Source organism: Pimephales promelas, chromosome 21, assembly GCF_988280905.1.
Source record: "Pimephales promelas chromosome 21, fPimPro1.hap1.1, whole genome shotgun sequence".
NCBI lineage: Eukaryota > Metazoa > Chordata > Actinopteri > Cypriniformes > Leuciscidae > Pimephales > Pimephales promelas.
Window position 1 is genome coordinate 21501574 of NC_142789.1, and position 26194 is coordinate 21527767.

General features: G+C 36.3%; 2 protein-coding genes across 2 annotated transcripts; one reads left to right on the forward strand and one right to left on the reverse strand.

Moving 5' to 3' along the window:
• Positions 1 to 6905: 6905 nt before the first annotated feature.
• Positions 6906 to 20322, reverse strand: ptpdc1a (protein tyrosine phosphatase domain containing 1a). The gene is made up of 10 exons (XM_039674201.2): positions 20146 to 20322; positions 15630 to 15728; positions 13595 to 13766; positions 12851 to 12931; positions 12650 to 12768; positions 11402 to 11539; positions 9316 to 10439; positions 9028 to 9213; positions 8637 to 8747; positions 6906 to 8548 (listed from the first exon to the last, which is right to left on the reverse strand). Exons 2-10 carry the CDS (start codon positions 15718 to 15720, stop codon positions 8435 to 8437), a joined length of 2136 nt encoding a protein of 711 aa, XP_039530135.2. The 5' UTR covers positions 15721 to 15728; positions 20146 to 20322; the 3' UTR covers positions 6906 to 8434.
• A 43-nt stretch (positions 20323 to 20365) lies between these two features.
• On the forward strand, positions 20366 to 25697 carry barx1 (BARX homeobox 1). The gene is made up of 5 exons (XM_039674084.2): positions 20366 to 20531; positions 22926 to 23566; positions 24482 to 24773; positions 24925 to 25009; positions 25098 to 25697. Exons 2-5 carry the CDS (start codon positions 23365 to 23367, stop codon positions 25263 to 25265), a joined length of 747 nt encoding a protein of 248 aa, XP_039530018.1. The 5' UTR covers positions 20366 to 20531; positions 22926 to 23364; the 3' UTR covers positions 25266 to 25697.
• The last annotated feature ends 497 nt before the right edge of the window (positions 25698 to 26194 follow it).

Consider the following 26194-nt stretch of genomic DNA (forward strand, 5'->3'; position numbering starts at 1 on the left):
TTAGATTTCCCCCTCACCCACCTCAAGCCCTTAATTGCGAGGTGAGAGATGTGTTCATCCATACTTCACCAAAAAAAAAAAATAGAGGAAAACAAGAACCACGCGTACCAAGGACTGTACAGTGCAATAACTTTGTTCTTTAATGAAAGGTTAACACATTCCAATTCAATTAATATAATAAAAATTCAATAATTCAATCAATAAAATGTTCCACATTCAACAAACCCAGTTATTACCATCCTAATCTCTTTAAAATAAAGTACAAAAAGGGGGGAAATAAGACTGTAAGATCGACTGAACTCATTAAAGGAGTAGCTCACTTTAAAAAAAAAAAAAAAAAACTTATGCTTATAATTTACTCAACCCCCATGTCATCCAAGATGTCCACATCTTTCCTTCTTCAGTCGAAAAGAAATTAAGGTTTTTGATGAAAACATTCCAGGATTTTCTCCATATGATGGACTTCATTGGGAACCAAACGGTTCATGGTCTAAATGTGAGTTTCAGTGCAGACTCAAAGGGCTTTAAACGACACCATACGATGAATAAGGGTCTTATCTAGGACCCTTCGAGTCATGACTCGAAAAAAGACTTGTTCATTTTGATGAACGAGTTCAAACAGGAGAGTCACGAACGCTCATCACAGAACAGAGCAAGGTGAGCATTTGTGCTTATAAAACTTAAAATGTATTATTTATTTTTAAAATGACCCTTATTCATCATCTGGTGTCATTTAAAGCCCTTTGAAGCAGCACTGAAACTCTCATTTGGACCTTGAACCGTTTGGTTCCCATTGAAGTCCATTATATGGAGAAAATCCTGGAAAGTTTTCATCAAAAACCTTAATTTCTTTTCGACTGAAGATAGAAAGACATGGACATCTTGGATGACATGGGGATGAGTAAATTATCAGCAAAAGTTTTTTTTAAAAAAAAGTGAACTACTCCTTTAAGGTGTCTTTTTTTTAATCAAATTTTCTTATAGGCAATCTGAAAATCGGCCGTGTTAACATGAATTTTACAGGAAACAAAAACTGATTTGATATTGAAAACTGGATATTTGTAGATATCCGGCCTTAAATGTTCTTCCTAGTGGCTCCTAGTCGACCCTGTTACGCAAGGCATTAGCATGAGAAGGCCTAGTGCAATTACATATCAAGAGTTTGTCTGACATATAAGAATGCACGTTTTGTGGAATGACCCGGAAAACACAAATCAAAGGGATTTAAAGGAAAACAAAAATCAAAGTGATAGATTATTTACGCAGATGATTTTATTGCTGTTTAACATTCATAAAATTCATATTCCTTGTGAATTACTAGATTTAAGACCATGTAGCTTTGATGTTTGAGAATAAGTTTAGGCAACACACTTAAAATCCAAGTCCAAATATGATGCGCGTGCACACACCAGACACATTATTAAGCAGTTCATTATTTTACATAAATAATCGGTCATTGGAACATTTTCCAAAGATTCCCCATGAAGAGAAATCAAATGCAAGTCTAGCTCAAACAACGATTAAAATACAGCTAGTTGCTAAGCAACCATTCATCCAAGAATTATCCACAATGCAATTATCTACAGATCCTTCAAGCATTCATGGTTTGGTGAATTTACTGGACACCAAATGAATATAATCCCATAGTGGGTGGCATAATAACCAATCTTAAAGCAGCACATGGATTAAAGACACCCTGTTAACCAAGGGCTGATCATTCAGGACATGCAGCATCTCTCATCCTGTAGATTCAGCCATGTGTTCAATATTTATAGACAATACAAGAGCGCCATCTCCAGGATGATTGTATGATACTGCTGCGACGACAAGAACAACCTCTTATTATATATCATACACTTTTTCTATTAATCAAGGATTGTGTCTTTTCCTCTTAACTTGGAAATAATCTGTAGTCATTACATAAATATCAATTTTAATCAAAGACAAACACTGGTACATTTGCAAATACTTTTATTGCATTAGAGACGTGGAAAATGTTTTGATACACTACATCAGATTTTCTAACATAATTAGATGTGTTTCTGCCCCTCAGGGAAGGCAATAGATTGTATAGTTATCTTCTACACAGGATAAAATCACTACCCTACAACTATACAATCTACTACCTCACACTGCACAAGCATCAAAACTATTACCATTCCACACAAATTATATATATAAAAAAAAAAAAACATACCGTGACAATGCTATCATTGATATTAAACATCAGAAAATGAAGGATGAAACCCCGTAGGTAGCTCCGTTTTCACTTTGAGAAAGACAGTAGGCTGTATAGTTATCTCCCAGTGTGGGTGTGACCCTAAAACTATACAACCTACTACCTCATCCCACGGTGAACATGTCTTCTTCACCTTCTCTCCACCTGGAACTGGATAGTAGCAGAAGTAACTAAACTGATGTCTTCCCAAGTCCTTTTTGCCCGCCATGTTAGGATGTCCAAACACAGTCATTCTGTGGACGGGAAAAAGGTTAGTGAATTAACGTTCGTCAATCTGCTGACAAAATAACCCGAATGTTCAAAACTCGAAATAGTCGCTGTTCTCGTCGCACAACATTTAAAGTTACTGTGAAAGTACGCATAATGAAAAAAAAAAGACCCCGACCGGGCATCTGACTACAAAATGCTCCCTCGAACTGTCGACAGCACGGGTAATGCAGCAAAATGGAGGGGCTGGCAAAGTCACTGGCACCCTCTCGGCACCGGGAAGCCATGTTGACATTGTGTGTGACTTGGCTACGTACTAGCATCTCAGTCAAGATTAAATGCCGCCACATTCGGACTTGGGCCCAGTTTTGCTCTGGGATAGATGATGTCAGTAACAGCAGGCGAGCAAGAGGGAAGCAAAGCACTCAAAGCCTGGTCTTGTTTTCAGCCATCTTGTTGGTATAGCGCATCATTCTAAATGCAATTTCGTGTTTCTGAGTCGGTTTCATTCAATGAGTTTATAAATTGTGTTATAAACCAGTATGTGAACAGTAACTGAAACGTATAATAAATGTTACGGTCACAAAAAGAATAAATGAACTGCTCCTTACTGTTGTTTTTGCAAAGACTGCCAATGTTTTCATTGGGTGAATTGTTCACAAACTGGACATAATAATATACTGAATTGTATTTTTATTTATTTTTTGTCACATGCTGTGAGTGAGGACCACTTATTAAAAAAAGTTAGAATATTGATAATTATTGTCAATGTAATATTGTGTATATTGTACCATGGAGCTGCAGATTCATCTGTGGTAAAGTACATCTCCTGAATGCACATAAAACACTGATGGAATGACAACTTGACATTAAGCAGTTGGTTATTGCAAATGCTCTGTCAAAGCAGAAGCCAGTGGTAAAATAACTATTCAGAGGATCTGGCCGTGAAACCAATTTGACAACAGACACCTAAATTACAATTGGGCACGTCTCCATGTTTCTATTCATGCTGCATATTCAAGGGACAGTTCACCCAAAAATTTAAATTCTGTCATAATTTAATCACCCTTGTGCCGTTCATCTTCAAAGCACATATTAAGATATTTCGTTCATCTTCAAAGCACATATGAAGATATTTCAAGGAAATCTGAGAGATTTCTGTCACTTCATTGACAGCTACGCATCTACCACCTTGAAAATGTTCATAAAGAGATCATAAACAACTAACCCATATGAATAGAATGGTTTAGTCCGAATTTTCAGAAGAGACACAATCTTGTTATATGTTGAACAGCTGAATTTTGGCTTTTATTCCCATATAAACAACACTGATCAGAGAACATAAACAGAAGCTCAACCAAAACTGCTAGAAGTGTCAGAACAAACCTGATTGGTTGGTTCACTAGCAAACATGCTTGAGCTTCCATTTACCATAACTGGATATGTGAATACAAGCCTAAAGTTCATCACATAAAGGGATCTCGTCTTAATTTTACTATCTCTTTAATTACATTTTTGAGGCGGCAAAGTGGTAGTTGTGTGGACTGTCAATGGAAGGACAGAAAAAAATTAAACGACATGAAGTGGTTGAGTAATTGATGTATTTTCTTCGTTTCACAAGTCCATTCACAAGAAGAAGAAAAAAAGAATACTAACGATAAATACTTTAAGTTACTTGGACCAATATAAATTGTCAAATTGACGTCTTGCAACGTGACACAATCTAACTATGCTGAACAAGTCCAGATTTTTTTAAAGATATTTGATAAAACATGCTCCACATTCTGCATGTATTAAGAATAAAGACTGCTGCTGTTTTAAAGACAGTCCGTTATATCATTTTTTACTTTTATTATTATAATGGTGGTCTCAGTTTGTCCTCTCAAACTCTATGTAGGTTGCTCAAATTTCCCTCGCTTGATTCATAAAAAAATGGCGGTCTCCAGTGGCTAGCTTGCTAATACAACGTTATCCAACAAATATAACAACCCTTAGTACAAGTAGAAACTCCACGGCATTTTGACATACACAACACTGTACACTTCTTCAGAGCACCGTATGTAAATAGATATAAGCTCTATTCAAATAGCATGCTAGGATAAATGTCTCTCACACACTAGCCAGCAAGCTAGTTTACACATCGCTCTTAAATAATGAAGTGAGCAATGGAAACTTCTTGTAAAGTTGATCGGACGAAAGAAAAATACAGAAACAAATACGCGATAAAACCGTAACGGTTTCCCAGATAACAAGAAAGGGCTATTTTTACACAAAAACGCTCTGCCATACCTTCAGCATGTCCTCAGTGAAAGATGAAGGCTAGTCGGCTAATAGCGATGAACACCCGCGGTCAGCGTCTGTGCTGAAACTACTCCAGGACCCGGATGATGGACGCGTAGAGGACTGACGAGCCAGTGACCTCCCTGTGAGGGAGTTACCACGAATTACTGATTTTTATTTTATTTTTTAAACGTTTGTCAAATGTTAAGATATACAGTGTTTTACGTAGACAACATGAATTCTTTATATATTTACATAAAATTAAAACGTTTATTTATCGCACTCTGCGTTTAGCCTCAGTAGCTACTGCTGCTGCTTCCGGTGCATCGCAGTGTATGAAAATTATGAGAAAAGTAAGCAAAAAATTAACATCAGAACAAAGCAATACTGACACGATCTACCTTCATGTTAAATGTATTTAAATCTTCTGAACCCCATTAGAAACATGTTATATAAATATAATGTTTACCATAGTTAGAAATATATAGGACTATTTATCATATTATTTTTAATATAATATAATTAGTCGGTGTCGATAATTGTTATAAAATATGACAGAAAGCTTGCAACTACCATGTACGAATAGAATAGAATAGAATAGAATAGATGAAACAGTTAGGCTGTTGGCGACTGGCGTGCATATCCATTGTCTAAAGAAAATCCATTATTTTTTTTAAGTGAATTTGCTGTTTTTTACTAACCACCAGGTGGGGCTGTTGATCTGCTTATACAGTCTTGACCTCTTGACTGAAGCTGGAAGCTTCTCATGATGCAAGTAAATCACTCCTTTTAAAAAAAAAAAAAAAAAAAACACTATTAAAGGGATAGTTCACTTTGAAATAAATTTTTGGTATGTTTTAGCTTACCTCAAGAGCATCCAAGATGTAGGTGTCTTTGTTTCCGTTGTAGTTTCAATTTTGATATTTTTAGGTTTTAGGTCAAACCGCTCGTGTCCATCAGTCATACAATGAAGGTCTATGGTCACCACCTCAGAGAGCATGCACACTGAGTAGTCCAAATTAAACATGATTTAATGACTCATAAATGTAAGTATACTTTGATGGCCTAAGACACGAAACGAGCAGTTTGTGTGAGAAAACGAACAGTATCGTTTTTACCTCTTGTAACTCTCGTAACCTCTTGCCACGTCCAAGTGATCTGAGGGCACGGGCACTTTGTGGCTGTGGTTCATTGTTATGATTAAATCCCATAGAAATGGGTATTTCAATGTGGCTCCATGTTCAAATTGTTGAATTTGTATCTTTATAAAGTGATTGTTTCCCTCCCTCCACTAAATAAAAAAAAATTGAGTTTGGAAGATTTGGTTGATTTGACACGGAATGACCTAATGTGATCATATTAGATATATTTAAAAGGTCTAAGCAAGTCAAGAAAGTTGTACAACTTATAATGAACAAGTTGGAGCATAGCTATCAGATTGATTGGGTATAAGCAATGATGTAGACAAATTATATTCTATCTGCAGAGGATCTAATAGTATTCTGAACATTAAGAGGCTTTTGTCTGTTTTGCACCTAGTACTGTCTTGACCTATGAAACATAAAGTGCTAAGAACACATGCTGTTGTTAATATTCACACCCCAGATGCTACATATATCATCTCTGAAGACAATGTTTCCAAATATCCTGTAAAATGATAAAGAACAAAATAAACCAGAGACGAAGTTCTTCAGTCATGAGTTCTCAGCACAAACCCAAATTCAGATTCATCTTCATATTTGGCATACCTTTCAATTAGAATATAAAACACCATTTATCACACTCTGGTGGATTTATCCATTAAAAATTACTTTCTGACCTAGCAGAACACGAGGCAGGAAAAAAAGGGGCACACTTTTACGCAACTGGAGTTAGTTTGATGCACTCCTGGCAGTAATTACAGCTGCAGGGCAGCTCCAGAACAGCCTGAATGAAAAGATCCAGACACACAAGACAAGACAGAGTCTTATAAAAAGCATTCTGTGTTTTAAACATGCCAAGTACTTTTCAAACTTCATGTGTTATCTTGCCTTACTCAAAAGCTGGAGTTGGTTGGAGAGCAACACAAAAAATACAGTAGGAAACCAAATTATTATTTGCAGCATTAGCTGACCCAGGTGACCTCAGTCTGATTGCAATGGTGAGGTTTCCTTTCATGAAATTATGATCCAGAACACAATGAAAATGAACAAGATTTATTTAATAGCGCAATAAAGAATCTTGGTTAATGGAGGCAGACACTATGCAAAAAGATACCATTCAGATCTTTATTTGATAGACTTGAATGAAAAATTAATAAATAAAAAATAGTTTATCAATATATATGTGTATGTGTATATATATATATATATATATATATAATGGGGCCAGATCCACTAAACATGGCAAATTAGCATAAGAGCGCAATCCCATAAAAGCGTTAGCATCAGGATTAAAACAAGCTATTTTAAGAGTGTTAAATAATAGCGCATAGCTGTAAATTGACTAGTGCAAACCTTAGTAATGGTAAATCGTGTTGCCGCCGTGATTCATTATAGTCTCCTCTTCTCTCATAAATTTTGCATCTGAAAGGAAAACTCCAAAAAATGCATGTGCAATAAGGTCAGCCGCAAAAAATAACTGCATCCATTCATTTTCAGCGCTAATTTTTTAGTAAATCCTGTCAGTAGTTTTTTTTAATGCCAGTTTCAAACTGTTAGTAAATCTGGCCCATATAGTGCTTTGGAAAAATCCACAATAATCTGTCATTAAGAATCAGACAAAAAAAAAAAAAAAAAAACAATTTACAACTCTAGACATGAATGAATATACTTGTATTCTGCTGCCTACATGATATTTACTTAAATAGACAAGACAATGTTAGCATTTTAGTTGACAAATTAGGTCAGTTTCAACACCACAGTGTTATTTACTAAAACACCACAAGACAAACATAGTACATATTCCTATCTAAGTTCATTAAAAGAAGCAGCTTAGTTATAAATAATGCCAATAAAATGTAAAGATCATCCTGCAAAAGCCTGTACAGGAAAGCATTTTGTTTTAGCAGGAATTGTATTGATACATTCTCAAATAAATTGATCAAGGCCATTTTGAGCTATTCCTAAAGTAAACTGTGTTGCATCATGAATGAAAGCATTCACTTGTCCTCTATTGTAGCTTAAATACAAACCTTTAAATTGCAAAGGCAAGAATCAGCAAATCTGACAGTTTGCTTCATTCAATAAAAGTATTAAAGACTGTGTCATAAAATGAGACATGTTGCACAGTGATATTATTTTGGTTTAGTCAATAATGAGGTACATTTGACATCATCCATCTATTCAAACAGTATTCGTATATGACAAAACACATTTTCATGAGAATCCTCAGTTCGTTAGAGCCAAACAAAGTCATAAAATAAATACATGACATACTTATTAATAAATAGTTTCCTCAGTTAGCTAATAAATATTGTGTACCAAAAATAAACTATTAAGGAACAAAATTAGAAAAATAGCCTTAAAAAAAAAACTTGTGGCACATACATGTATGGCAGTAATTATTGTTCTCTCACAAATAAAAGCTGTTAAAATACATTACTTGAATGAGAATGAGTACAAAAAAAAAAACACTAAACCTGTTTGTTTCTTTTTTTTCTTCAAAATTACAGTGCAGACTCCAGATTTCAGATTCCACATCCAGTGTCAGGGTACATGGGAAAGGGTGTCAGGTCAGCTCAAGCTCTTCTATAGCTTTTGTCCTCATATCTCTGAGGACAGGGATCATGACATCTTTCAGAGTCTTATAGATTAACCGCCCATTCTCTGAATCTGGGGAAATCTGGATTAGAATCACAGAATTAGGATCAACAATTAAAAAAAAATCCACAAAACCTTCACCAGAGATCTATTTCGAGGACGTGACTTACCCAAGTAAATGCTTTGATTGTGCGTTCAAAAAAGGCATTCTCAACCTCCTCGGGTATTTTTAGCAAATGAGCAGCGCAATCAAGAATACACAGAAGGGTTTGTTTTTGTCCCTAAATAACAAAGACAAACAGATGTTTTAGCATACACATAATCCATTTCAATGGTTTAAAAAACAAGTCACATTTGTAATTAAATATATGTGTTCCCACTTGTAATTCAGTTTGCTTGGTTTGTTTGGTCCAGAAAAAAAAAAAATGTAGACAAACATACATCAGAGGTACATATTTGGAGGAGGGCTTTTAAATATTGTCTCGGACAAAGTGTGGGGCTTGGCGTCAAAAAAAAGTTGAGAACCACTGCTATAAAGACACTTTTCCATGTTTTTGGTACCTTGTCGAGTGAATTCAGAGCACCTTGGGGACTAAATTGGTTTCCAGCCAAAGTCTCCACATCCTCTTTTGTGATGATTGGCTCCTTAAGTTGCTCTAGCCAAGACCACATGAGTGTGGAGAGCACAACAGGATCTCTTTCGGTGCACAACCTCTCCCATGCACCTTCACGGGAGTTCAGCTCTCTCTGGGGGGCAACAGCAATTGCAGAAATGAGTTGCATTATAGAAGAACAGGATATGGAATTGAAGGTCTGAACTCAAATGATGGAATAAAACAAAGCTCCTACCTGCCACACCGAGACTGTGCTGAGTTCCTCTCCATGAATGTCCATCGTGAGAGCTTTGGCCACAAACAGATGACGAGTCTCAGGGGAGAGTTCACTTTGAAGCATTAAAATAGGAACATCTGTGAATTGTTCGGGTGACGGGTGACTTTTGCCGCCTTGACACGTTGAGAACGCAGTCCTGCTGTCACTGGTCTTCTCTAGAAAGCCGTAGGACATGCTGCGCTTTGCCTCCTTCAGAGGTACCCGTTTTATGGAGGCAGGAGAGCAGGATGCATGGCCTTCAACTTTTTTGGATTGTACGAGGGAGCTACAGGAACCAGTTAAAGAGCCATGTTTGGGACTGTTGTTGATTTCAGATGTCAATGGGGATGACAGAAGTTCTGGGGTCTGTATAGCCAATCTGTTCTGCGACGAATAAAGTTCTGTAAAGTTTAAACCAGATTTGCTGCCAAGAGCATTCTGGAGACTTTGTTGTACCTGCACCCTTGGGTCCAGTTTGTGCAAGGCTGAGTCGCTATAGCTAAGACATTTACTTAAGATGAGCTGAGACTTGTAGGTGTTGTCTACTGTCGGCCATCTCCAGAGAACATCAAACTCCTGGTCGCTACAGAGCGGCCGGTCATGAGGTGGATCACACTGCGGCCCTTTAAGAAGCAAGCTGGGTTGGTCAGGAGAGCGAGGTAAGGATATGGGAATCCCTTTCCCCCTCATCTCCTTCCCTAACTGCTGAAGGGCTTGCAGCGAGACAGTCTTCTCCACTTCCTCTGTCAGGTCTGGGATGTCCAACACCTCCTCTTCCACCGTTTGTCGGTTCTCTGCTATGTCTAGCAGGAGCCTGCAGACCAGGTGTATGATCTTTGGCGTGTTCTTCATGTGTCGCGCTTCATAGCCGTGTAGTAGGTGCCGCTGACGAGTCAGGTACTGCGACAATGTGACTTTGTGAGCTTTGGGCTCGGCACACGAGAATACACTGCGCAGTGGGACGAGGAACTGGGCGAACTCTCGCACACACAACAGTTGACCACGGGTCTGGATGGAATTTGGACGTTTAGCTCTAACAAACAAAATGGCCTGATCTGCACTCATCCGGGATGTGAATACTAAGAAGCATGCTATTAAGACACCTATGAGAAGACGAATGTGCATGAAGGGTAGTTAATAATCACATAATCAGTGAAATGGATCAAAACAGAACTACTGCAGTTATTTTCTTAAATTGTTAAGTTAAAGGAGTTCACTTTTTAAAAAAAAAAACTTTTGCTGGTTATTTACTCACCCCCATGTCATCGAAGATATCCATGCCATTCTTTCTTCAGTCGAAAAGAAATTAAGGTTTTTGATGAAAACATTCTAGGATTTTTCTCCATATAATGCACTTCAATGGGAACCAAATGGTTCAAGGTCCAAAAGACAGTTTCAGTGCAGCTTCAAAGGGCTTTAAACGATTCCAGACGATGAATAAGGGTCTTATCAAACGAAACAATCGCTCATTTAAAAAAAAAAAAAATTATAACAAAGTTTAAGTTTTATAAGCTCAAATGGTCGGCTTGCTCTGTTCTGTGACTCTCCTGTCCAAACTCGTTCATCAAAATGAACGAACCTTTTCCTCAGTCAATTCGTTCATTTCGTTTGTTGAATGAACCAAATGACACGAAAAAAAGATTCATTCATTTTGATAAACGAGTATGAACAGGAGTCATGAACAGAGCAAGGCGACCATTTGCGCTTATAAAACTTAATTTGTTATTTTTTTTATTTACTTAAACTTAAACTTTGTTATTTAAAAAAAATGAGCGATCGTTTCCCTTGATAAGACCCTTATTCATCGTCTGGAATTCTTTAAAGGCCTTTGAACAGTTTGCACTGAAACTGTCTTTTGGACCTTGAACCGTTTGGTTCCCAATGAAGTCCATTATATAGAGAAAATCCTGGAATGTTTTCATCAAAAACCTTAATTTCTTTTCGACTGAAGAAAGAATGACATGGACATCTTGGATGACATGGGGGTGAGTAAATTATCAGCAAAAGTGTTTTTAAAAGTGAACTACTCCTTTAACACTGCAAACTGTTAAGTCAAAATACTGACCTGTTCTGCCGAGTCCAGCATGGCAGTGGACCGCAATTTTGCCCTCTTGCATGGCGAATGACATCACCTTCACCATGTCAAGAATAGTAGTCAAGGATGCCACGCCATAGTCTTTCCAGCCAAAGTTGTAAAAATAAACTGGAAAAAGTTAAATGCAAATCTCATAAGATGAAACAAAGTAGTGCATTTCAAGAAATTCAGTTCAGACCAACAATTGATTTGTTATTTGAATTCTTCAGTCACTTTTATGTCCCAGAGGCTGGTTTTCAGTAAAAGTAACATTTCAATATATCTTGTCACCCAAAAAACCTAGACCTCCATATTAAACTATGAATTAGTAAATGTTAAATCTCTGATAATCAAAGAGAGAAATAAACTGACATTTATTCAACATTTGAGTAAAAATGTAAAATGTTGCACAGTTGTCGTGTCATTTTCACCACACTGAACAATTATTAAAACAATGGTTTTTCTAAAGTTGGTGTATTTGTTGCCCAAGAAGACAACAAAGTTATTAGATTATCACTTATGAACAAAATTTTTTTTTAACATGCGTCATTTCCAATCAAGCTGCAATTTTGTCAAACTATGCAAAAAAAAGTAACTACAATATTACATTTCATATTATATGACATGTAATATTTTAGTTACTTTTTTGCATAGTTGCATTCTAGGATGGAAATAAATGGAATTTATTTAAAAACATATTAAAAATGTCATTTCCACCATTTCCATCCTAGAATGCTATTAAGTATAAATCATTATCTGTGATGAGGTGGAAATGGCATTGTGGTGGAAACTTTCATTAAAGATCATAACAGTCCAGGAGGCCAAAAAGAACACAGTTGAAGAAAAACCTCAAAATGTTATATACAAACATAAATTATCTAACACATGGGGGACCTCTTCCTTAATTTAAGAGACGTTTCATGCATGTTTGGACATGCTGTGCCTGGAAATAATAATGTGCTGGAAAACTGTGCCTTGCATAGTTTCCCTATAAGCGCAGCAGCACTCTCAGGAGAGCTTATTAAGGGCTTCCAATCCCCCTAAGCCACAGTACCTGAATGGAAGCTGAGCAACTGCATGATCACTATGTTTAGAAAGCAAACATTGCTTAAAAAGGTTCTTTAGCTTGTCAAACATTTTGACAATTTAATGTGATAACAGTGAGGATTTATCCCAGCCTGATTCCCCTGACTGACGGAGGAATAAGAGTATGTTTGAGTACATGTGTGAGCTACTCACTCCCTGCCTCCATGAAAACCTCTGGGCGATATGTGAAACTGCTCTCTGGCTCCAAAGTGCTGCCGCAGCTGGCGTGTTCCCCTGGACGCTGCAGGTTGATTACTGTCTTTAAGCCACACCTAGAAGGAAGGAAGATTAAGCATCATCCCTGGTGCATCTTGGGAATCACTTACTGATATCTTGCCGCTGAGTTCAACATACTTATGAAACTGTTCGATGATGTTGAATTTTTCAATAATTTCAGTTGAAGGTCTTGCCATGGCCAACAGGTTATCGGTTATCCTGTGAATAGAGTATGAATTAGATAACATTAATATAAAATATTACAAAATAAATCAATTTTTCAAAGGGTATATTCATGGGAAAAATTAAATAAAATCCAAGATGGACAAGTAGTTTGGATGGATAATGAAATAAAAAAATATTTATTTCTTATAAAGAGGCCAAATCGCAAAAGAATAAGAAGTACTCTATAGAAACCAAAACATTTTGCTGAAAATTTCATAATTGGCCTCTGTATAATAAATTGATGAGGTTTTTTACATTATATTTTTGATGTGTATGCATATTGATTTTTCATTCTTCACCCTCTGAGCTATTTCTGGATGTATGCTCTTGAAGGCTTTTCCCCCCCCATCCATTTTTACCTGGGCTACGCTATTTCCTTTTCTTATTTATTTAGGCGTATCAGTATCAAAGGCTAGTCATGAAATAGAAGACATGACAAAAGATAAGATGGACTGACCTTCTGTCCAAGATAGACCTCCTTGTCCCTAACATTTTCGTTGCCTTCAACTAATAGTGTATCTGAGTTGTGAATTGTATAGGTCTAGCACAATAAATGGATGTTGACTCTGCTAAATAAATATTTGATATGTTCACTTGAAGTTGAAACAATACACATTACTCCATTTCATCCGACTAAAGAGCAAGAAGACAGCTTACCAAGAGGAGTACAGTCCTTTGATGGCTTGCTCTTTGTCGCTCCAGCGAGAAGGGTTTTCGTATTTGCATGCCCGACCACCACACGCCATGGAGCACTGCATATGTCCTGGGATGACATGCCTCAAAGTCTCGCCCACCTTGGTGTACTTTGCAGTCGGTACTCGGACATTCACTGGAGAAATAGACGATGAAAAATTAGGATTCATCAGACCAATTAGCTTCAACTTGAACATGGCACATTACACCCACAGCCAGTGATGTCAGTCTGTGCCTCGGACATGCTAAACGCCACAATAACCCTATGTGAAGACGAAGTCAGAACTTCCACAGCTGAGCTGTGCCTCCTCCTCAGGATCTTCAGCAAGATCTCGAACGCAGAGTGCCGACGTGTCTTTCGAAAACCCATGAAGATCTCGTCTACCCGCGAAGAGCAAGCCCGTCTCTTCATGTCTCTCGTCAAACACACTGATGATAACACTACGTTTAGCAAAGCCTATGAGCAAACTAAGTGCTGACCCCAGAGCAGTGAATCATCGCTACACAACCACCTGGCTGCACAAAAGCAGCATAAGAGACCAATACAATTCAACCGGTTCATCAGTTGCACTTGAAGGGGATCTCCATGGTGACCAAGTTTGAAGTCAGTGGGAGGCTGTGTGTGTGTGTGTGTGTGGTCTCAGGTGGAAGAAAGAGAAACAGGATGATGTGTTTTATGTAAATGATAAAGACAGCTCTGGTTGCATAACCCTGCATGCATTTCAACAAAATGAGGCTGAAATTACACCTTTTCAACTAATTCATTCCATCTGCTGCAGTAAATACAAAGACTTTATGAAACTCAGAACTCGGAATACTACATAAAGTCGTTTCATCATGCGTCAGTCTCTTCAGCATTTTAAGAGGCTTATGAAATAATGGAAATGAGTTTGAAGTTCTTGTTAGCATGGCCATTAGAGTGGCCTTTCTCACCTAAACCACTTGAATTCAAAAGAAGATTAAAAGGAGATGCATTAGGAGCCCTTCGAGATGGAATGAGTCATTTAAAATAGATGGGGAAAAGGTAACAAAAGACTTTACGATGTCTGGGCCAGTCTATATATGTTGACGTTATTACCCTTTATGGCAAAAAAATATATATTTTTTTTTTGTATTGAACTGTTTTAAAAGTATGGCTCACAAAGGCTTAAATTATTTGATAAAAAATACAATATAAACAGTAATATTGTGAAATATTATTAGAAGTTAAAATAAATTTAATTTATTCCTGTAATGACAAAGCTGAATTTTCAGCATCAATACTCCCGTCTTCAGTGTCACGTAATTCTTCAGAAATCCTTCTTAATGCTCTAGTAACATTATAAATAAATCATTATCATTAACATTAACTTATAAGTATCAATTTTGAAAACAGATGTGCTGCTTATTTTTTATGTGGAAACCTCAAAAGAACGGCATTTATTTGAAATAGAAAACTTTTGTAACATAATTATGCCTTTACTCTCACTTTTTAATCATTTAGTGTGAACTTGCAAAATAAAAGTATTAATTAAAAAATAACTTTTTGAACAGTATATCCAAAACAATGAATCCACAAAATGTACAACTTGAATGGTTTATTAAAATAATACAATACAACAACCTGTGCTCTTATTTTTGATGTCTAAAAATTAAATAAAATAAAACACATTAACATGCTGTATACAACTAAAATGTTATTGTACTTAATTACAATGCAAATATTTTCCCTTATGATCTGTTTTTGTTTTCAAGTGAATCAGCAATGATAAATTGTTGGATAAGATCTCAAAATTATATTATAACATGCATCAAACTTTTATTTCTGTAACAAATAGGGCTCCAGTCATTTCACGCTATATAAAACACCCTTTTTTTAGAATATACGAAAGGCTATAAAACATTTCTGTCTGTTCAGTCCTTGCATCAAAATACATTCTTATTTGTTTTCATTTAAATACTGTGCATTAACCATTTAAAATACCTCCCAGCCACAAATAGATAAATAGCAGTATGATACCTGGCTCCATGTCAGCGTTGGACTCTCTGCTGTTAGCTGAATTGCTGGTGGTGTATGGCAGGTCACTCAACAAACTGACGCCTGCTGCCATGGCCGACACTGAAAGGTATAGAAGCAAACATGCTTTTAAAGCCTCAGACACAAAACAATGGCAGAGTAAACAGTCAAGACACAACAATAAATGAGCAAGTTGTAAGGTTGCTGGTTGCCTGGGAGTTTTTCATCCCGGGAGGAAACTGAACAGTGTGGTGCTGTGTCACATGCTGGATATAGTGTCACTGCAAGTGGAATATATGATGAGTGAGGAGGTCACAACCTCTTCTATATAAGAGCAGTGTTAAATAAATAACTATGCATTTAAGAGAAACCTTGACTCTTGAGGAACCAGAGAAACAAATGAACCCTTATGATGTTGTTGTTTTTTTTCCATTCAGACAAATCAAATCATTGAGATTTTCACAGGAATCAACCGTATAACATATTTTGGAGTAATACTACAGATTACCAATCTCTTATTGTGTATATACTGTGAGGGATCTTTCACCAATACTATACTATGGAAACTTCAATGTGTCAGTTTAACCCTGCAGTGACCACTGCATATCATGTGTCAACAGCTGACCACTCACATTACCATTGTGACTGTAGCCATTAATTTAATCACAGGTAAGAATGGCAATGACTATAACCATCTTGCTGAAAAACAGAGTTATTATTTAGGGATTTTCAAATTACTATCTATCTATCTATCTATCTATCTATCTATCTATCTATCTATCTATCTATCTATCTATCTATCTATCTATCTATCTATCTATCTATCTATCTATCAATCTATCAGATTGATCGCATTTAACATATAATTGTATTTTTAATTTATCATAATACGTGTGTGTGTGTGTGTGTGTGTATATATATATATATATATATATATATATATATATATATACACATATTATATGTCTGTGTGTGTATATACTGTATATACATACATAGACACACACACACACACACACACACACACACACACACACACACACACACACACACACACACACACACACACGCACACATATACACTCACGTAAAGGATTATTGATTCAATGGCATTGATTCAACAAGGTGCTAAAATCATTCTTTAGAAATGTTGGTCCATATTGATAGGATAGCATCCTGCAGTTGATGGAGATTTCCCGTTTGACCACATCCCAAAGATGCTCTATTGGGTTGAGATCTGATAACTGGGGGCCATTGTAGTACAGTTAACTCATTGTCATGTTCAAGAAACCAATTTAAAATGATTTGAGCTTTGTCACATGGTGCATTATTCTGCTGAAAGTAGCCATCAGAGGCCATAATAATCCTTTAGGCGAGTGTATACGCACACACACACACACACACTTATATATATATATATATATATATACACATAAACAAAAACTTGTATGTTAGATGTGATTAATCGTTTTGACAGCACTAATACTGTATATTTATTCATCTTTAACAATGATTGAAAGTGGAGAAGAATAGTGCTGCCTTAAGTAATGCCTGACTTGCGTAGGGTTTGTTTAGCAAACTTTGGCACATTCAGGATGATGTTAGCAGTCATTTGATACACCATGATTAATTCACAGTGTAAAATGAGAAGACAGCGGAGTGGCATTATGAGACTCATTTGCATTGTAATGTATGCTTCTCCTTACACACAGATCCGACAGAGGCAAAGTGAAACCCCACTTGAGCCATCCAAAAACTCAACCTGACACCAGTCAATCAGTGTGTGCTGTTCATCTGATTAGAAATGGATTTGTTCTAATCCTGATCAACACATTGATAGAAAAGACAGAGCAATAAGGTGATTGAGTCTTATATTTTAATATACATTTGGAGATTTTTGTTCCTATATTATTTCTGCAATTCCAGTGTTTGAAATCATTATAATGTATATTAATAAATTAATATGCTTGCAAACAATTTCCAGCTGCATGTCACCCTTACAAAAGCTGTTGGAGTCTGAGCTTGGGCGAATCCTTGAACGCTGCCCACTGAATTTAATCAAAGCACGGCGATCACTTTCATCTAAACTTTGAACTGGTTTTTCAAAGCGTTTTCAAACAGAGTTATGAAAAGGTGTATATACTTTATATCAGATTGGTGTTATTGCACAATGAGTTTATGCACAATTGATGTTTAAATGCATTTAAGTGTTTGTTCATCCAGAATTGAAAATCTGAAAATCTCACCCTCACGTCGTTCCAAAACCATTTGACTTTCCTGTTCATCTTCCTGGTCATGCTCAGATCATGATCTCATTTTTTGTGTGTGTTCACATAATGCCATAAAAGTCTCCATGCTTCGTAATATTCCGTTGAAGCTGTGATTTTTAAAATTCAAAACAGAAAATGTTTCGACCAGAAATGATACCTGATAAAAGCCTAAAATCAGTTTGTTTCATCATATAAAGTGATCGAGTCGTTGAGGAAAATTTGTACTAAACCGCTCAATTCATATAGATTATAGTTTTACAATGTCATTATGAACTTTTTGAAGCATTAAAGTGGTAGTCGCATAGACTGCCAATGAAATCAAAAATATCTGAATTTTTTCATCCGAAGATGAACGATAGTCTTACGAGTTTGGAACGACATGAGGGTGAGTAAATTATGACAGAATTTTCATTTTTGGGTAAACTATCCCTTTAACCAGACTACTGATTTTTTTTTCTGTTAACTTACTAGCTAGCTACTATTTTGATGACTGCATCAATAAAATGAGAATTGAATATGTAATAAACCATATACCATTGATTTTGACTAATACTGTAGTTTTACTCAGCATTCAGGAGTCTCTTTATTGTGACAGTAAATTGTATCAGCTTTAGTCACCACAACACTCTCAGAACACTGTAAAAAACTTATATGTTCAGACATATATATATATATATATATATATATATATATATATATATATATATATGTTCAGATATGACCACAGACCTCGAGTTCAAGTGTTGCCTCAGCCATAGCACTCACTGAACCGTTTAGAGATCTTGCTGTTGTTGCTGGCTCAGTGTCTGACCCTTCACATGCCCTCTTTTTGGAAACCAAACCACCAAGTATATCACTAAAATTTATTCTGCAATGCAGAGATCTATCATGGGAAACATTTGTTAAGGAGTCAAGTTTATTTACATCAATGTAAGACATCCAGACTAAACTGTACCATGAATTCTAGCTCAAGTTCAAGAGGGGAAACTTAAATTAAAACTTTTAAAGTAATCTTTGTACTGTTAACCTGACTGCGAACTGATCAGATCAGTTGACTAAACTTAAAAAAGTGAGGAAGCCATTTGCCTTTATTGAGGAAAAAGCCTTCATGCATTCAACTTGACAATTCTACATAATTTTTTTTTTCAATTACGCATAAAGTTCATATACTTAATAATTGTAAGGCATCGGGTTTCCTCACTTTTTTAAGTTAGATCAACTAACCTTTTTTTTTACAGTGTGAGCATTCAGCGAAGTACATTTTCAATGCAGCATCCAAAAATAAAGACATGGCCTATAATAAATTATGATGTAATTATGTTGTGCAAAGTGTCCTTGTTAAACATGCATCACTATAGGAATTACTATACATTATGCATAATTGCATGCAACTAACCCTCAATCAACACCTAATCCTAAACCTAACCCTATAATAAGTGCATGCCATTAATTATTATTACTCAGTACTTAAATAAATAATTACACTAACAAACACCTTAAGATAAAGTGTAACACTTTATTGTCCTTACTCAAATAAGTAATATTGATTAATTACATTTACTTACTATAATGTTATTGTTAGGGTTAATGTTATGGTTTGGTTTAGGGTTAGTTACTTGTAATTATGCATAATTTACTGTTATTTATATTTATAATTAAAATAAATAAATAAACAACTTAATTAATTAATAAAATACATACATTCTCTCTCTCTCACACACACACACATACACACACACACTTAAAAATCCAACCAATATTTTTTTCCCACCAATGAGCTTGAACAGACACTACAATAACAAGCAGAACACATGGGAGCACATGAAAACAATATATCAAATAGCTATGTCTTCTGCACACTGTGGACAATAAAGTAATCATTTACAGAAAAATAAATACATCACCGTTATTAAAAAGGAAACAAACGCTATACCAGAATGCTTTGAAAAGACTAAACATGAACATAATGCAAATTTCCAGATTCTCATCTGTCTAAACTCTCTGCTTTGGTCACAGACATTGATGTCCAACATTCATTCATTATTGCCAGTAAGATGCATTACAGCTCAAAAAAAGGACAATGCAGCTAAAGGAGACCGAGACAAAATGATAGAGTTTAGAGAGTAGATCACTATATTAACTAAATGACTGTGTGTTAATCTCTTGCGGTGCATCTCTCAGCTAGCTAACCAATAATGCTATTGCGCTAAACGCAAAGGCTAACATTCGTGTGTCCTGTTGTTACATACCTCGTCCTCGTCCCTGGAAACGGATTTTGTTTAGTTGCAGTCCATTGTTTCCACTGGGGTCATTGTGAAATGCAAACGCATGAATCAACAGAAGACCGTGTCGCGTGCATTTGTATCAGTTTCGCCGCTCAACTGGATGTTACATTGTAACAAGTTGGAGGAAACAGATAAGGCTTGTCATTGGTCGATCCGTGGTCATGTGATCAAATGAGGGCCATAAAGCAGGGATGAAGGGCGGTGAGCGCACGTGAGGAAATGGGACAAAACAATCGAAGAACAGCACATTTGGACACTGGCTGATTCTCATGTGAAGTGTTGTTGACTCATCTTAAGAGAGTAGGGTCATTGATCCACTTGAACTACTGAAACGAGGCACTTATTAAAAGGTATCATTGTCATTTATGAAATCAAAAACAAATTAATAGGAAATTCACGCATGCAAACACTAAATGACCATTTCATTTGAATAAAGACGTCTATAATAACGTCCAAATGGGAAAATGCTACTATTTAGCATTTTTCTAATTTAATATCTTTACAATAAATTAAAATAATAACAATTTAAGTACAACGCTGCTAAATATTTAGCTATATACCTTCACTCCACATTTGAGGAAAACCTAATGACTATGTTATGTCACTCACTTGAAATTGAAAGCAACAACATCTGACGTTTTTTTTTATGGCCAGTGCCACACATTACCTGTTTAAAACTTTTCAAAATTATACAATGTTTGACAATAGACATTTGAACTCCAATGTATGCATATAATATAATACAAGGCATGCCTCATCAATTTATATGGATGTTTATGATGCTCTATATGGGCGTCTTAAGAAGCTTGGTGGCGCACGTGGTTAAGCACATAATAGATTAACACAATGAGCTTTTTGTCGAAGTGATCCCACCTCCCACAGTATGGCTTACATGGCTACAAACAAACTCCACTGGTTATTTATACAGTTTAAAGCTGTATTTGATCAGAACTGTGATTGCAATGCACGCAGATAGTGAGAGCCTGACCTAAACTGGCTTTAATTAAAGAAGATAGATCATTAGGTTATATCTGCGCATTTGTACACTGATGCTTTGCAATCTGCCGTCGTTCACATGATGTCGCCTAGTGGTTGAAATACAGAAGTGCTCCGACAAGAGGCGATGGCATTCAGGTCGTTCTTTAAATGTAGCTACTATTTTAAGTGAATATTGAGAAGGGGTTGATGTCTTTTTCTTTCTTTCTTTCTTTCTTTCTTTCTTTCTTTCTTTCTTTCTTTCTTTCTTTCTTTCTTTCTTTCTTTCTTTCTTTCTTTCTTTCAGAAATAAGAATAGGTTAATTACACACAACAAAAAGTAAAATTTGTATAGGCCTAAATATAAAAATCCTTATATTTGATTTGACTTATACCATAAATTTGTGTCATATCATATGGCATAATGGCACACGATTTATGACAGAAATATAATTTCGCATGGACCTAGATTACATGATGAAGAAATAGAAGACATGCTTCCACAGCTTTGCCATAACAATATATTAAAATCGACGCGCCATACGATTTTATTAAATGTGTAAAAACTAAGAAACAACGTTTCTATCAAAAGACTTTAATTATGAGTGACAGCGCACCACTGTGTAGGTATTTTAATTTAATGTTGAATTATGTATAGCCCATTTCAACATAAAGGAGAATGCTGAATACAGAAAAAATGTAAGCAATCGCCTTGCATGATGCGTAATAATAAGACATTGTATAGGCTATGATGTATATTTTCTTACCTTGTATTCTACAAACAGTAATTAACTGTGATCACCATGTTAAGCGGATTTAGAGTGTTTTCAGGAGAAAATGAGCAACGTGTCCTCTTTACATGAAGTTGAATGACTATGAATTATTCAACAGTATAACAGGAATGGCATTGTTTTATTCATCATAAAGTTATAACACAAGGGCAAAAGCCTTTTCTGGTTTTACAACATCACAAGCAAAAGAAAAAAAACTGTGTGCCAACTAGCCATACTATGCGATTTAAAAGACCAGTTTGTTAAACCTTTATTTGAACTACATATTTTATATAAGATTTTGGGGGCCAAACTTTTACAATATTTTCCCATGGCCTTTTTTTTTTTTTTTTTTTGTGGACGTAGGTTATTTTTTTAAAGCCCGATTTTCTTACGTTTAAATTTAAAATAAAATCTAATCGGCTATGTCTATTAATAACCAGAATTGAGGAAAATTTTTAATAGGCTATTTGAAGTTGTCAGCTATTTGAAGTTGTCATTTTATGATGATCTCAAATCTTTATTTTGAGAGAACCTATTCTGCAAGATTCTAGATTCTATATCTTTACAAGACATTAGTTTATTTTTTACAAGATTAAATTGAATATCTTAATGCGCTGATAATGTTATATTTGTTTAAGCTGATAGCTTAGAGAGACAAAAATTAATAAACGTTGGTGAAAGATGACTAATCTGATTTAATGGCCAAGAAGAAATAAAGGTGTTCGAGACTATAATAAAAGCACAATTGTAGAGTAAAACATCTCTTAAAAAAACTTTAAAAAGCTTAAAAACAGAAATGGTGACATAATTATCATAGAGAAATTATTTTTTGTATGCATTGGTTTGTCTAATGTATAGGCTATTTTGGATAAAGTATAATGCCAAAAGCATCACTGAGCTGCTTTAAATTTTAACTTCTTGAAATAATCGAAGACATTTCAAACAGTCTCACGACAAGTTGAATAATTTGACTAAGTGTTTTCCCTTTATTTAAAGAGAGTACCAGTGCACGCTGTGGAGGAGGAGGTGTGGCGTTGAGCTAGACCTCCTTAAACTCAGATGTCGAAGTTCCTGATTCAGAGCTCGGTTGGTGCGTTCAGAGCAGAAACAGGCTGTCCTCACTGGGCGGATCAGACTTCTCACTCCAGCTGCGTGGACGGGACCACACATTTCGGAACTCCCCGAAAGAAAATAAATTAATTTCACTCGTACTTTGAGCGTTCAAAGATCGAGAATCAGTCAAAGTCTTCTTCGCGTATTTCAAAAGCTCTCCACAAACCCGAGGATGATCCTCTTTAGATGATCGTCGCATCTAAAAATCTGAATGGACGTTTATGCATCGGTGCTTCACAAGGACATCTGAATCCTCAATGTGACCTCAAGGTTTCTGACTACCAGGAGGTTCGGGAACATCTGTTACATTTAAACTATAATAATGCAACATCCTTTGGAGATCGGGGCGCACTTCTACCCCCATGATGTCCATCCAGACCAAAGGTCTCACAGGTACAGGAGTTTCATGATTGAAGAGATTCTTACAGACCATCCGGATCACAAGGTATCAAGTCCCACTGGAGACCTTCTCAAATTTGGAGTACATGCCCTTTTGTCCGCCAGGCCATACCACAACCACTTAGGTAAGTACCGTGACCTTTCAGTCAGACAATATTTTGAGATCCGGCATGGGCAATCCTTTAATCTTAACCTTCTCTTAATACAGGGACATTCAAATCGCAGAACCTCTATATTTGCCTACTCAAAGACAAATTACTCCACGTTGTCTTTGAAGACCAATACAAAGAAAAATCAGATATCTCAGACCGAAATATATATGCAATGAAGTGGACCGAGCAAGCTTGTGAAAATCGCAAATGTAGGCTATACGTTCATTTCAGGCCCACTGCATGCAATTCGTGCTTTATTTTCTGTTGAGAATGGGCAAGAAAACTAGCCGCTGCAAATAGCCTAAATAATGAATAACCAAACATATTTTCATTTTTAATCACAATTTTAAAATGTGTATTGCATTGATAAATTCACTGCTTTTCAACGACTTCGAATTGAATTACAGATTAAGGAAATTATGTTGAAAACTGAGAAAATCGAGTAGAAGTGACTAAAGTTAAATGGTTGAAAATAAATATGTTTTTAATAATGAAAACAGTTTTACAGTGAGGCAGCTAATTTTGAGGTTGACGCTGAAATGTTCATGTGCGAAAAATTTGACTGTTAACAAATTAACCTAAGACTCGTGCATTTAAATAAACCTTTTTCCGTTTTGAAACACTTAGGCCTATTCAAGATTTACAGGATCCTTATGTAAATCCTTATGAATTCAAAAGTATAGTTTATAGCTATAATAGCTAGATCGATCAGCGAAATTTTATTTTATATACTCAAATTTATATTATTATTTTATAGACCAAGGCTATCAGAGCATTCACGTTAACATGAACCTTGGATCCATCCAAACGCTTTCGTTTTATGTGACATGAATACCAAGAAGTATTAATTCAGACTAATTTATCATTGAACAACTGTTTGATTTCCAGTCCTGAAAGCAGACCAGACCAGTATCCTGAAGTTCCCAGTGTCTCCTCTGTCTTGCTCACTCGGGTCACCGCTGGGCTCCGCGCTTCTGTCCGGAGCTGCGGGTCTGCAGATGGGCTCTTCATCCCACCATCTCCCGCTGGACCTCCATCTTCGGGGTAAACTCGATCCTGGAGCTGATGCAGTGAGCAAGACGAAGAAAGGAAGGAGGAGTAGGACTGTGTTTACCGAACTACAGCTGATGGGCTTGGAAAAACGATTTGAGAAACAGAAGTATCTCTCGACTCCTGACAGGTAAACACGATTTTAATGTAAAGCATTTTACGTAAATGTCAGTGTTCGACTTTATTCCAACTGTATTTTTTGTGTGTACAGTTTACATGTAAAGAACAGTTGTTACTATTGTCTGAGAAAATGGCTTAGTCGACATCTTTCTCTTTTACAGGATAGACCTGGCAGAGTCTTTAGGCCTGAGTCAGCTTCAAGTCAAAACATGGTATCAAAACAGAAGGATGAAGTGGAAAAAAATCGTAAGTTCTAATAATAGGTCTACAAATTGTGATTCAGCTGTCATACCTGTGAGAATTTAGGCTGATGTGTACCGTTGTTGCTTTCAAGGTGTTGCAAGGAGGAGGACTAGAATCTCCGACCAAACCCAAGGGCCGTCCAAAAAAGAACTCCATCCCCAGCAGTGAGCAGCTGTCGGAGCAGGAGAGGACGCGAGAAGCCGATCGCTTATCCGACGCCGGAGCTTCTTCACTTTCTGATGCAAACCAAGAGGAATAAGCGAGAACATTTGTTTCCCAGACGCAGTCGGGCCCATGATCGGCCTCATCGGAGCATTGCGCGCCGAAGCCTTTATGATGGCACTTACACAGACCTAACCACTTGGCCTGATTTTATACGTTTTGTCTTGTTTGATTACGCCAACTTTTGCAGGCCTCGAAAAGTCATACTGAACTTTTTTTCCATGGACCAGAACGGTGGTTGGTAGTGGATGCCTGGCCTTTCTCTCAGCATTGAAGGCTGTGGTGTCATGGACTTTTTATCAGCATATATGGTGCTTTTTTACGATTTTCATTGGTATTTCAAAAATATAAAAATAAAATTAAAATGTAAATTTTCCGAAGGCAGTTTTACGGTGTGGCATTGTGACGTTCTTTTTTAAACATGGCACCAAAAAAGACGCACATGACAGCATGAAAATCAATAATATTAATATTAATAATAAATGTAAAATTCCTCGTTGATGGTTTTCGTTTAATGTTTTGTCCAATTCTTCCTCTGTCTCTGAGGCACATCCATTGCGGGCTGTGTAATTTTATGCGGAATTGTTTATGGCCTAACTGAGCGCCATCACACCGCGCATTAAACTTCTTTTGGCGTGTTTACGCAGTAAATGTAAATATGTGGTCACACAATATTTTCGAAGTGAGGTTATTTATTTTTACAGAAAGATCCTTTTAATCAAAGACACTGGTTATGATTCCAAGAAGAAGTGTCTGAAGTTAGCGATTTGCAGTGTGATGAATGTGTAGGCCTGTTCATTTTGCGTAAGTAGGCCTATTTGCCAAATCAAAAATGGTCTATTTTGCTGATAACTTTGGATTTGGTCTATATTAAACAAATAAGACCCTATTTATTCTCAGGATTCCAGGCCTCGTGATGCAAGAAAATTCTATCTTGAAATAAACAGGCTAATAGCCTACTTTATT